General features: G+C 46.3%; 1 protein-coding gene across 1 annotated transcript in view; it reads right to left on the reverse strand.

Moving 5' to 3' along the window:
* Window positions 1-13,717, reverse strand: part of LOC119170120 (uncharacterized) — a 57,342-nt gene that overhangs the window by 21,301 nt on the left and 22,324 nt on the right. The window contains exons 12-14 of the mRNA XM_037421173.2: window positions 12,931-12,965; window positions 9,028-9,204; window positions 7,601-7,776 (exon numbers count right to left, since the gene is read on the reverse strand). Of these exons, the coding sequence (XP_037277070.2) occupies window positions 7,601-7,776; window positions 9,028-9,204; window positions 12,931-12,965 (388 nt within the window). The remainder of the gene's footprint in view (window positions 1-7,600; window positions 7,777-9,027; window positions 9,205-12,930; window positions 12,966-13,717) is intronic.

Raw genomic sequence — 13,717 nt, forward strand, 5'->3', positions numbered from 1 at the left:
GCCAAACCCATGTTAATGATGTGACAAGTCCGAGAAGCAGGGATTAAGGGCGCTTTGTTTTTCTGCGCAAAGTCGAATGCAGAGACGTGCTTCAAAAGTAGATTCACCAATGTTTGGCATTCACTTGTGCTTATCGACTTATTAACCAATGACAAAACAGCCGTTTCCAAACTGTGACTACAATGCTCTACCGGCGCATCTCTAAGCTCGGTCACCAATAAGGCCTCGTGTTTTCTACTGACGACGACTAACTTTAGACCATCTTGTAACATCACGGGCTCTGTGAAGCAATCGAAAATCCATAAACCAGCGCGTCCACGTCTGATCGACACCACACAATGTGGGATCAACACATTCATTTTCATGCAGTTGGTGTATACTGGTTCTACGTTGGCATCAAAGTTGCCGAAATTGCTGTCGCTGCAACCAACAGCTACACGAACAGTTGATAAGTGTGGTATGATAGTGTCGCCACAGACACACAATGCCAGCTCACCATCCACAAGGTTTTCCAAGAGTGCTGGCAGAACATGATCACTCAAAAATATTGTCCCTGTGCGGCAATCGACAGTCGCACCACACTCCCCCAAAAAGTCCATACCCAAAATAACATCATGTGTCGCCTGCGGAATAATCACGAACTCTGTTGGGATAAAGTTGCCTCCGAGAAACACGTCAGCTTGACACACACCAACAGGATGCAGTGGCTCACCACTCACTCCGCAAAACTTCGAAGCTTGATTCCATTTAAAGAAAACCTTCCATCCCAAGGTATCTTTAAAACACGCACTCATGACAGAAATTGTTGCCCCAGTGTCCACCAAAGCCATCACGGGCACATCGTCCACAAAAACACGCACTTTGTTCCCGAGCATCAATACAGGAGGTATTTCTGATATTAGCACATCTCCGGCTACCTCACCTCCATCGGCCGCGCTTGCTAGTTTTCCTGTGGCAAAGGAGACGTGTTGTGACGCCGCGGTGAAGGAGAACGGGGAACACGAGGCGGTGAAGGCATCAAGCTTCTGTAAGATGTAGGGGAGTGATTCCGGAGATGCATGTCCAGTAGTCGTCGCGAGGCAGCAGGTGTGTTGCCCTCAGGTTGTTCTGCGCTCGATCAGACGATCGTGTAAAGTGTTAAGGTGGGCCTTAGTACGTTGCTCGTGGGTTGCCACGAAGTTGTTCGGAAGGTCGTGCAAAGTGTGGTGGTTGGCCATACCATGGAGCTACATGTAGACGGTTGCAAAATCGCGAATTATGTCCTGGGACACCAAAGGAGTAGCAAACTGTGAGAGGTCGAAACACTGTTTGTTCGTCCATGAATCGAACATTGTCTTCCCTAGTGTAGTGGGTTGGTTCGTACCGTATATCATAGGGATAGACCGGGCGTCGCGAAGAAGGCGGACACTGAAGGCGCCGGTCATGGCGAGAAGCTGGCAAGCGTGGTGCTCTCCTTGGCTGTGGGGGTGCGCTGTACTCGACAGCTGCCGCACTAACCATCAATTGCCAAGGGGTCGTAGAAGGGCGGCGGCGCAGTTACAGCCTCACGTGGCACATATACCGAATTTTGGTCGTATACAGAATGGTGATCGACTGCTGAATGTCTCTACTCTCCATAGAGAAAAAGTTATTCGCAAACAATCTGTCGAATCGTCGAGGACAGGTCTAGGCAGGAGCTCGGTTCGATGCTGGCAACCGTTGTAACATTTGTGAGCCGGCCGAACTTTAGAGCAGTCCTGTGAATTTTGAGCTGTTCGAAAGTTTGGCAATACCGAATGACGTCAAACACCGAGCTCAGGTGCTCTTTTCCGATGAGAAAATCATCCTCGGCTATGCCTTTCAGCAAATGTCCTACTTTGTCTTCTTCTGACATCTGAGCATCGACCACCTTGCAGAGCTTCAGCACATCCTCTGTATACGTGGTCCATGTCTCACCTGGAAGCTGTGCGCGTTGAGACAATGCCTGCTCAGCCCGCTTCCATTTGAGGCTTGAGTCGCCGAAACAGGCTTTCAGCTCTGCAACAACAACGTTCCACTTCGTCAGTGTGTCCTCGTGGTTTTTGTACCACACGAGCGCAGTATCCGTAAGGCAAAACTGCATTGGTGAGCTGAGCGGCGGCATCCCAGCCGTTGGACTTGCTGACTCGCTTGTACTGGACGAGCCACGCGTCGACATCTTCTCCCCATTTTCCTGCGTAAGTTGGTGGGACTCGGTAGTGTGACACAGAACCCATTGGAGTTGGCCTTGAAGCGTTAGATGGCTGATCTCAGGCCATTACGATAGGTGCAGGCAGGACAATATATTGTCCCAGGCACGCACAGCAATATATTGCCGCAATCTTGCAATAAAGCTTCAGTTGATAGTCTGCGCTTGTCTCTCATTCTCTCTCCTTTCATGTTTCCGTACGCTTTTTGCACAGTACATTATAGTTCATTACCAACTCGCCCAACTTGCCATTCTTCTGAAATGTAAGTTTGTTCTTTTGATGCATTACGTGTCCTTCTTCAATGGGAATCTGCATTTATAAATGATGCTAAAAGGCACACAAGATAAGTAAAAGGTTTGCCAAATTTATGTTTCCAAAGATTATTTAGAACACATGAACGCAGTGAAATTCCCTACATATACAGTACAAAAGAAAAGCTAACTATACTTGAAAGTTCTCTCATTTGTGAAAGCATGAGATTTTCAGGCAATTGCTTTTGGCAATACTTTTCTGTCAGGCATCATATGTATATAAGCATCCCTGAGACATTCCCAGTCCACCATCTTAACATGGGGTGCACAGTGCCAGACCACCATGGCCAACTGACATCCAAACAAATCACTTAAGTAAAAATATTGTAACGTGCATGTATATTAATATCCTAGGGAGCGACGCGCGTGTGTGCCTTATGAGGAAGACAAAGGGTTGTCTCCGCTCGATCACTGGTGAACCGGTCACGCCATTACCGCTGGTTTTGAATACATCTAATTCCCGGCCTCGTCGATACGACGTCTCTTCTTTTCCGTAACATATTTGGTGGAGGTGGAACATTCCCCGTCTTCACTAAGAAGCTTCGCAGTGGCCGCATCGTTCAGTCTCCGGCCATGGCTACCAATGACAACAACCCGTCAGCATCTCCATTCATAGCTCCAGCCACTACATACCTGATGATGCCCACCCCCCGTGATCCCGGTACATTCTCCGCACAACCTGTGCTTGACGATGACTACTGGCTCCATATGTACGAGCGTGTTAGCCAGACACACCGATGGGACCCTACCATGATGCTTGCCAATGTAATATTTTACTTGGACAGCACTCCACGTGTCTGGTTCGACGTCCATGAGACCGAGCTCACCAGCTGGGATACCTTCAAGGAGAGACTACGCGACATCTTTGGGGACCCGTCCGGTTGCCAAATGGAAGCGCGAAAAGAACTCGCCACTCGTGTGCAGTCCTCAACTGAGTCGTACGTCTCCTACATACAGGACGTGCTCGCGTTGTGCCAAAAAGTGGATGAGCAAATGACAGAGTGTGACAAGGTGGGCCACATACTCAAGGGCATCGCGGACGACGCATTCAACTTGCTTGTGTACACCAATGTCACGAGCGTAGATATGATTATCAAGGAATGCCACCGCTTCGAAATGGCCAAAAACCGTCGTGTTCTGCCTCAATTTACACGGCTACCAAACACGGCTGTTACATCAACCTGCACCGATCTCGGTGCCGCACTACCCATGCAGGACAGCGTGACACGAATACTTCAACGGGAGCTTGAGGCGTCAAGTCCAGCACCATTTCCTCCACATCCGCTCGACCATGGCGCCGCAGTAACGCCTTCGCCGGTCTCTGTTATTCAAGCCGTGAGGCAGGAAATTGCAAAGCTCGGTTTTCCTGTGGCCTGCTCTGCTTCCCGACCCACTTCCAGACGAATGACAACAAATGCACCACGCCATGGCTCACATTTTCTTCCGTGATCCCGCAATCCAACGGAATGGAGAACTGCAGATGACAGACCGATCTGCTTCCACTGCCACCGAGTTGGCCATATCTCCCGCTACTGCGGCAGCACTTGGACGCCTTCAAACTGGAGCCCATTTTCCTCTTCTCGCCCATACGAGGACTCCCATTGCTATTCGCCCAGTCGTGTGTACCCTATATTTGACGTGCCCATCAGCCGCTCCACCGCTCGTTCGTCGTCACCTCAACGTTGCCGTTCCCCATTGCCCCAACCAAGTCGCTATTCGTCGCGGTCAACTATGGATCCTTTCGGACAGAAAACTAGACTATGCAGCTCCAGGAGGTAGTGCTGCATCAATTCCAACTGATCCAAATCCTCCGTTTGAATTCCAACTGATCCAAATCCTCCGTTGATGCTTACCACTAATACAAACTTGATTGAGGTGTATAAGCACGGCATTTCTTTGACTGCGTTAGTTGATAGCGGATCTCAAATGTCCATAATGAGTGCTCACCTGTGTCGCCTACTCAAAAAAGTCCTCACACCTGCAGCGACTAAAGCCCTTCGTGTAGCTGATGATGGAACTGTGGCCATCACTGGAATGTGTACCGCTCGTATTAGCATTGCCGGCCGCCATGTGCCCGTTTTATTTACGGTGCTTGAAAATTGCCCTCACGACCTAATCTTCGGCATGGACTTCCTATTGACGCATTCTGCCCTGATCGATTGTGCCGCCGGTACTCTCTGCCTAGAATTTCCTCTTCTCCCGAATTCCCAGCCCGGACTCCCGAACAGCCTGTGCACCACTTACTTCTTCTGGATACCGCCTAAAGCTCTCGCATTTGTTGAATTGGCAACACCCTCTCCCGTACTTTACGGTGATTATATCGTGATGCCGATTACTGATGTTCTCCTGGCGCGTGACATTACTGTCCCACACTCCGTCGTAACCATGGCCTCTAACCGCATATATTTACCTGTCATGGATTTTGGTTTCATAAAACAAGTGCTACCCCAAGGAATTTCGGTCGCCACGCTAAGACCCTTAATTGACGACCATGTCACCTGTTTTACGGCAGACGTATGTCCCGATCAGCCGCATCACTCGCAGATACCACGTGCCTCGATGCGACCTTACGCTCCATGATCGCCCTGGACCTCAAACCTTAGTAGTCAGCCGCGCTATGCCGCCTTCAGGTTTCATACCGCGACATATTCGAGATCGACAGCCATCCACTCGGCCAGACTTCACTCGTCAAGCACCACATTAACACAGGTGAGTCTCATCCCATTCATCGGCGACCATACCTGGTGTCTCTCACCGAGCGTAAAGTAATTCAACAAGAAGTCACCAAGATGCTAGCCAAAGGAATTATCCAAAGGAATTAGCCAAAGGTATGACTACGTCATACCACCCGCAAGCCAATGGACTCATGGAGCGTCTAAATCGAACTCTTACAAACATGCTCGCTAAGTATGTTTCTATCAACCACACCGACTAGAATCTCGCGTTGCCGTCCGTCACATTTGCCCACAATTCTTTGCGTCATGACACTGCTGGTTACTCTCCATTTTTTCTGCTGTTTGGCGGAGAACCAACATTGCCTCTAACACTGTCATACCGTCCCGTCCCCGGCCGTACCGACCAGTGAATATGCCATGGACGCTACCATTCGGGCTGCTCACGCACGCGAAATCACCCGTACTCGCATTCTGACCTCTCAAGAAAAGCAACGGCATTTGTATGATTAACGACACCGCTACGTACACTTTCCGCCCGGTTCTTTGGTCCTGCTCTGGTCTCCGACCCGACAAGTTGGCTTGTCAGAAAAACTGCTTACTCACTACACAGGTCCATACAGAATCCTTTGTGTGGTTACTCCTGTAACATATAAAATTGGTCCTGCCACCCCGTCGCCTTCATGTGCCCGACAGGCTACCGATATTGTACATGTTGCGCGCTTGAAGCCCTACAATTCTCCTAGTGACTTTGACATTTAGATGCGCCGAGACGGCGCTTTTGCCGCCGGGGATTATGCTACATGCATGTAGATTGATATCCTAGGGGGCGACGCGTGTGTGTGCTTAATGAGGAAGACGAAGGGTTGTCTCCGCTCGATCGCTGGTGAACAGGTCATGCCATTACCGCTGGCTTTAAATACATCTAATCCACAGCCTCGTCAATACGGCGTCTCTTCTTTTCCGTACCAATATCACCAAAAGTGATCGCCTCAGAATACTGCCACGCTTGTTATTTTTATGAGCTGGGTTTACACCCACAAACATTCTGAGCAATATTCAGCACAGATTGCGCCTCAGTGTTCAAGAAGCTTTACATTTGTTGTAGATCATTCTGTTAAGATTGCGCACAGGACGCGAACACCCAAGATTATACCAGAGCTTGCGCAACCATCGGTAATAAGGCTGGAAATTGTATAGATGGCTTGCACTGACATCACTGAAAGCATCATGCTAAAGCACCAGCATGTCGAGACACGACGTTTCCGATGTCACATTGATGCTATCAAAGCTTCACATGCAAGTTATTTCATTATTCACACACAGAGACGTTCCCGACACATAATTTTTATACAGACACAACTTGTTTCTCATAAAGCCGCCATCATGGAGTCCCAATTCTTTTCAAAAGCTCCGTCCATGACATCACGTGCAAGCCATCCTTAAAAAACGTGTCTCAGTGATGACCAGTTGATCGACAGCCGAAGCTCTGTTAGCCACTATCAGTGCCACTGTGTGTTGCTGTAATTTGACTTTCCACTTACCGGCCTCAAGTTTAGCCAGATAAAGAGCTTCACCTGAACATTCAGTCTGCTCCCTTCATCCATGTCACAACCTCATAACAATACAGTACTAGATTGGGTGTGAAATTGGTTGAACTTAAGTTCGTATGAGCTCAGGACAATATACACATTGGTGTAGTATATCTCAATACCATTGTATCAGTTCTTTTCGCTTGAGCTAAGTGAGTATGAATACCCAACTCAGCCTGTAGTTTTTGATAGACGTCTAAAGTAAATATTACTTAACCCTTTCAGCATTCCAGACGAGCACAGCTCATTGTTCCAGAACTGTGCCCAAACTGCTTTGGACAGGTGTAGCTCGTCCACATGAGCTATTATCTCCCCATGAGCATTTTGAACAAAACTGACTTATTTACGAGCTAGTTCATGTGTCACTTTACAAATGGCAGCATTTGCTTGGCAATTTTTTTTTCATTTTAACTGCCATTTCAAATTTTTTCGTGACATATGTTTAGAAAATGTTGCCCAGCGAAGGCGACATGTACATTGCTTGAGCTTAATCACGGTAAAGAGACCTTTCGTTATCGCACAGCTCCTCAGGCAGTAATTATTCAAATACTGAAGTTTACCTTGATGACTTCACATGTTGAGTTTGCCAGATTCTCAACAAAGGCCTTATTTCGCGAATAATGACAGACACTAGTAGGCCGTCGGACAATAAACTTCATTATTCTAATTTGAGTGAATATATGCATGATTTTTTTTACTCGATACCAAAATTCTAAAATAGAAACATTTAAACAGAAAATCTCTAAAAAAAATACAATTTAAGGGTGAATGCTGTCACTCTAACAGTCACCCAAAAAGGCACACTTTTGGTGACTTACCTGTGACGCAACACAGCGGCATATGTGGAGAAACGTTCATAGCATTCAAAACAGCGAAAAATGGGAGCTGGCAGGTGGACCTCTAGTAGGTGGTCTTTGAGCCCCTCTACGCTGTCTAAAGTCAGGTCACAGAAGCTGCATTCCTGTGGTTGGTTTTCTTCCGATAGGCGGTGTACCTGTCATTCCAGCACATTATGCGTGTAAGCAAAGCCTGCTATGATGACACAATTAGGCACACCGTAGATTCCAAGTGCTAAGCATTTGGACAAACCCCTTGCACTCTGTGTTTCCTTAAGGAGGCACCAAAAGTAGGTATCGAGCTAGATAGGGCATCACGAAAGAGCAAGGAGAAAAATTATTTCGCCTGTACTAGCAAATTAGGCTAAACACTGATACTACCATAAAAAGACGCTGGTCAAGCCAGAAAACACAAAAAAGATGGTGACGGCACAGTGCATTCTTGCACCAACTCCCGGCGACATCATAAATTTTGATGGCCTCTTCCAGAGCCTACAGAAGACATACCTTAATAGTAAAATTTAACATTGTGTTTTAAGGAAGCCAGAGATTCAGCATGCCAACTCTGGTTAGCCAGGGTGGCAAAGGTAAGATGCAAAGACACAGAAACTCGTGGTGTCGCACACACATTCACTTTCAAGAATCTCAGCTCTAGATTAGAAAACAAAAGGTTTGAACTTTGCTTCCTTTTAATAACAAACCTATGGTCACAAAATTCACGACAATAACGTTTTCAAAGAATAACCTAGCAGGTTAAACTGATTTAGTGTTTCCTTTTAGTGCCCCAAGGAATGCTACAGTGAAACCTTAAACCAATTTAGACTAATAATAATGCTCTGAAAACTTTATTATTGTCAATTTCACTACCCTAGGTTTATTAACAGACGAGAAAGTCATGGTTAAGTTTCATTCCTAAATTTCTTGGCAAAATTTCCACAAGTGGCATCATTAGTCTTACGAAATGTTTTCAATTTTGGTATGCTATATCTCAGGCCCTCAAAGAGAATAATGCACTAAAGAATCACCAGTTATGAGTTATGTAGGCCTTAGTAGACGCCGTTAAAATCTACGACGTCACGGCCATTGGCACTCCAATTTCAATGTGGCGTCGCCATCATCATTTTGTTTGTGCACGTTTTCTTTCTTAGCAAACGTCTTTTTGCAGCAAGCAGGGTGATTTAGCTGTTGTGAAATATTAATATACAAATACTACAAAAATTGTTTTTCTCTTTAGGGTTGCTTTAAGATAAGCAGAATTCCTTAAATAAGAGGTCACAGCTCTGAATTATGAACCACATGAGCCTTCTGTAATGCATAGGCACACTATATAGACTGCAACAAATCATCACACATTACCTCATTCAATGTACTACTTGCCTCATCTATAGCACACCTGAGAGCCATCCTACCTGAACCTGATGAATCAACATGTAAGCCTGATGAGCGAAGCGAGTCTGGCATGTTTCACATGTGCTCAAGGCGTGCTCCAGGTGATTTTCAGCATAATGGTCCGTCAGTATCTGATACCGGTGAGTGAAGAAATCGCAGTACTCGCAGTTGAGCCGGTTCCATCTATTTTTCGATTCCTAAAACAGACAAAGAAAATGAAAAAGATTTCAGGATGGAGCTTTTAAATCACAGGGGTGGGACAGAGTACATGGGTTTGGGAGCAGTCCAGGGAGCAGGGAAAAGTACTTTTTGTAGCAGGCTTGGAGCAGCGAGAAAGACTATTTGAAGCAGGCTTGGAGTAGCCAAAAAAGCCTTCTTGAACAAGTTTAGAACAGTAAGAACATTCAAAGCAGGTCAGTACCGTTCAAAGCACTTTTCAAGCAACATCTGTACAATGCTGCATTTTTGAAACACTCAGCTATAAATTATGCAATAACCTCATTATTGCGTTAGAAATTATATTAACACTCCCGAAGGTTATTGCCGTTGCCGTCTTGTCCCACATAAATTCCTAATTCATAACATACCCCCGCGCATCGTATGTTCTATCCGCAGTAAAAGCACGCGAGCGGGGACGACAAACACGTTTGAAGATAACGTGAAATAATCCGGCCCATCTCCGCGGCTTGGAGATGGGTCTTTACTCCGATACCCCATCCGGGAAGCCTGTAGTCGAAGCAGAAAGGCAGCATGCTGCCCGTCTTTGAAAAGCACGAAAAAAACAACTAGGGAGCCAGGGGGGTGGGGGGCAGGTGTCGCTCGAGCAGCAACTATGAACTTTTCTTCTAAAGGCGTGGTTGCGATCGCCAACACACACGCTAGCTTGGCAGCCATCAGAGAGCAGCTGGAGACTACGTGAAAAGTGTTGCCCTTCTTGAAAGAACCGTATTCTCGGATAGGGAGCTTGCATGAATGGCGGCGACGCTATGGACTCTGGGTAGGCAGCCATTTTTTTGTCAGAGGTGGCCGGGGAGTGCAGCAGAGCAATCGTGTTTGCGAGCGTTGGCATAGCATGCAGGCGTGATTGGGTGCGAGCGCGACGCAAATTTGACTCCAAGAAGTGTGTGCACAATGTCAGCCTCACCGGAAGACTACATCGCACTGCTGTGCCAGAAAGACCTCGAGCGGTACGAAGAAGGGACGAGAATTTGCTCCGAGTTGACCCATTCACGCTTCGTGCCGGCGACTGTAAGCGACGTGCACTTGTGGCCGCGCGTCGACAGCTCTGATATTCATGAATTTTTTGTTTCGAGGACGAGTTTGAAAACCTGGTAGCAGATGAAGCCCAGAAAGACCCTCGAGGGTCACAACTTTGTGAAGAGTGGCCGGGTGAGGGAGCCGTGAGTGAAGAAAGTCGCCGCCTACACCGTGGTGGTCATCATTCAAGTAAGACGTGTTAAATTGAGGAGCGCTCTTCTCGTGCACTTGCGTCGTACTCCACGTATATATAGAATAACAGCATAGTGGTATGCGAGCAGGCTTCGCTGTTCCCGGCCATGCATGTGCAGTGTGCGGCAAGAACTTTGCCAAGACGTCGACGAGGGCTTGTTAACACACTGGGGGTTTAACCTGAACAAAAAAACGTTAGCATCTACAAAATCAAGTAATTTAACACCTCTTTTTTACAACGATTACGGTATCGGCGGCAAATTTCTTCACCCACGGCTCCCACAACCAGCCACTCGTCACAAAGTTGTGGCCCTTGATTGCCTTTCTTAACTTCAACAGCTCCCGGGTAATCAAACTCGTCCTCGGAACGAGAAATTCATGAATATCGGAGCTGTCGATGCACGGCCGCAAGTGCACGTCGCTTACACAGTCACCCGCACAAAGCGAGAATGGGTCCACTCAGAGCAAACTCTCGTCTCTTCTCCGTACCGCTCAAGGTATTTCTGGCACAGCATTGCGGTGTAGTCTTCTGGTTAAGCTGACATCGTGCACGACCATTCTTAAAGTTAAATTTGCGTCGCGCTCGCACTCGATCATGCCTGCAAACTAGACTGCGCTGCTGCACTCCCCTAACACCTCTGACGAAAAAATGGCTGCCCAGCCAGAGTGCATAGCGTCACCGCCGTTCATGCAAGCTCCCTATACCAGCGTTTTGTGAAGTTACTGGAGATCAGATCTAAAAGGGTTAGCTGCTAGCCTCACTTCCTATCACATTAATTTCGCTGCTATCGCATCCATTGCTTCACCCTTGTGGTGCAAAAGCAATCTTTTAATTATATACAGCTGCCCGTGTTTTTTTCTTTCTTATCTGAACTGGCGAGCGTCAACCGCTGAGTCGATAAGCGCTAAGCACAACGACCAAATGAACTAGATACGTGCGTACACACGATGAGCAGTCATGTGCACCTGTTGTTTCTAGGCTGTTCCGGACACCACCCCACTTTCTTTAGAGCCCCGTTACTGCCATCCATTACTTCTTTTCTGGACGCTGCCATCATGTTATAAAAGAACAGTTTCATCGGAATGGCAAGGCAGTGAATGCGATAGCAACAAGTTGTAAGGCTGGCAGCCAATTCTATTAAATCCGATATCGCGTTACTCCACAAAACGCTGGTAGAAGAAAATACGGCCGTGCCAGGGAGAGATGCTCTTGTCGCAGTCTCATCGCGTCGAGAGTGCAGCACATAGGAAGCTTCATGAGCTATTCGCGCTGATGCCTGCAGTGATCGCGCACACATGGAGACTGCGATTACTCCTTTAGGATCAAAGTAAACAGCTGCTCCTGGAGCGACCGCAGCCTTTATGAAATCGAAACTATAACTGTTTCGATGAAATCAAAAAGACAGTGTTTCATCTACGTCTTCGGGCATGGCGCTTGATGGCTTTTGCATTTTGCGGCTGAATTCTCGTGCTGTGGCGCAGTACGACGCTGATAGGCGAGTTTGGCACAACAGGGGTGGTTGAGTGCAGGATTGCGCAGGTAAGCGAATTTGGCGCATAATGGCGCAAATGGTGCACCTGTTCCCACCCCTGAAATCACTGTACAGCCTTCTTTGAGCTCCTCGACAAAGACAAGTAATTTTTTTAAATAAAACAAAGCATGGACACGGTAGCAAAAGCCCCAGCGAGTGCTGTGCTCAATCATGTTAGCGATGCTGTAATCCGTTTTGTAGTAGGCTCCCTTCACATATATTGTGCATTATGGTAACCAGCAATGCATAGAAGTTTGGCCTTCAGTTACTCCACAGACAGGAAACTGAATTTCGAGATTTCGAGACACCATTACATGGTTTTAGAGGTTCGACCTAGAAAGTTCTCATTCAAACAAGTTGGACTTTTCAAAGCCCATTCAAGCAGCTGAAATTATCTCTAAACCGAGAGGTTTCATATGATCGGAATACCGCAGTGTTTTCACTTGGTAGGTTTATAGGTTCCGGTCTAAGGCAGGTAGCCTTTGTCCAAAAGTTTTATTCAATCATATTTCAACACAACACACAATATGTACAGTGCATTATGTCACACAGAAGAAAAAAACAAGCACTACAAGACTAGGTAATCTATACAACACGTAAGATAAAGTGCTTGTGAAAAATTTCATACAGTGCATTGATACGAGGGTCCAAATGTTTGAGATTTCAAATATAAAAGCAATGCACCTTGATTATTCAGTGCACACATTATATTTGGCAACAAAGACACGAATCAATAGGTGTACAGAAGCGACTGCAGCCTTTCTACAGAACAATGTGCATTTTGAATTTTCTGATAAGCATTCCGGTTGCAAAAGCAGTTCTGTTTTCTTTTTAACCAGACATCCATTCTGAAAGTTTAACATGACCGAATGCCTATGCTTGCGACAAAAGTAAGCGGACAGCCATATCAAGATTGACAAGACATAATGTAGTCTGACATACCGTCACGCAAACTTTGACACCCTTTCCTTTTCCTTCTGCAAAAAAAAGTAGAGGCAGAAAATGAGAACTATAAAACTGCAGGCACTCTAATGCTTCAAAAACATTTTTTGAGATAGTCACGAGAAAGCACTGTAGGCCAGTAAGCTTTGCCAAGTTTTTGCAGGTATGAAAGCGAGATTGATTGACAAAAAAAACAGTCAAGTAGTCCTTAAAGAATATATTATAACAGATGCACTCGTCAGGACATGTCATACTTATTTATGAGAATATCCTTGCATTTGGATAGCATAAGCTCAAGTTGATTTAGTAGTGCCAATATAATACCAATGCGATGATGTCTCAAAGTTACTTTTTGTCACGATTACGCCTTATGCGGATCTAATTCCTCAGTCGTGGTTGGCTCTTTACTGCAAGCTGCACAAGAGATCCATACAAGGTTTAAGAAATCTGAACCCAATCTGGCTGAATCGTGATCAGTGGCACACTGTGTCACATTGGTCAAAAGAATCTTGCTCTATAATAAGCAGCTGTCAGTGAAAAATGCCTATTTCTCAACATAACACTGCGGCCGTGAAAATATACTTTTACAAATGATTCACAATTTATCTTATTGATTCAGGGGATTCAATGGGTCAGCTTAACACTATTAGAGATGTCATGGGGGGCTTTCAGCCACTTAATTCCATTTGTACCTTTAACGCTAATTCAACGCCACTAACACAAGCACTTTTGCATTCCATCAATATTACGGCATAGCCACCACGGCTGGCAGTCATACCAGGAGCTT

This window comes from Rhipicephalus microplus, chromosome 2, assembly GCF_043290135.1.
Source record: "Rhipicephalus microplus isolate Deutch F79 chromosome 2, USDA_Rmic, whole genome shotgun sequence".
NCBI classification, from domain to species: Eukaryota; Metazoa; Arthropoda; class Arachnida; order Ixodida; family Ixodidae; genus Rhipicephalus; species Rhipicephalus microplus.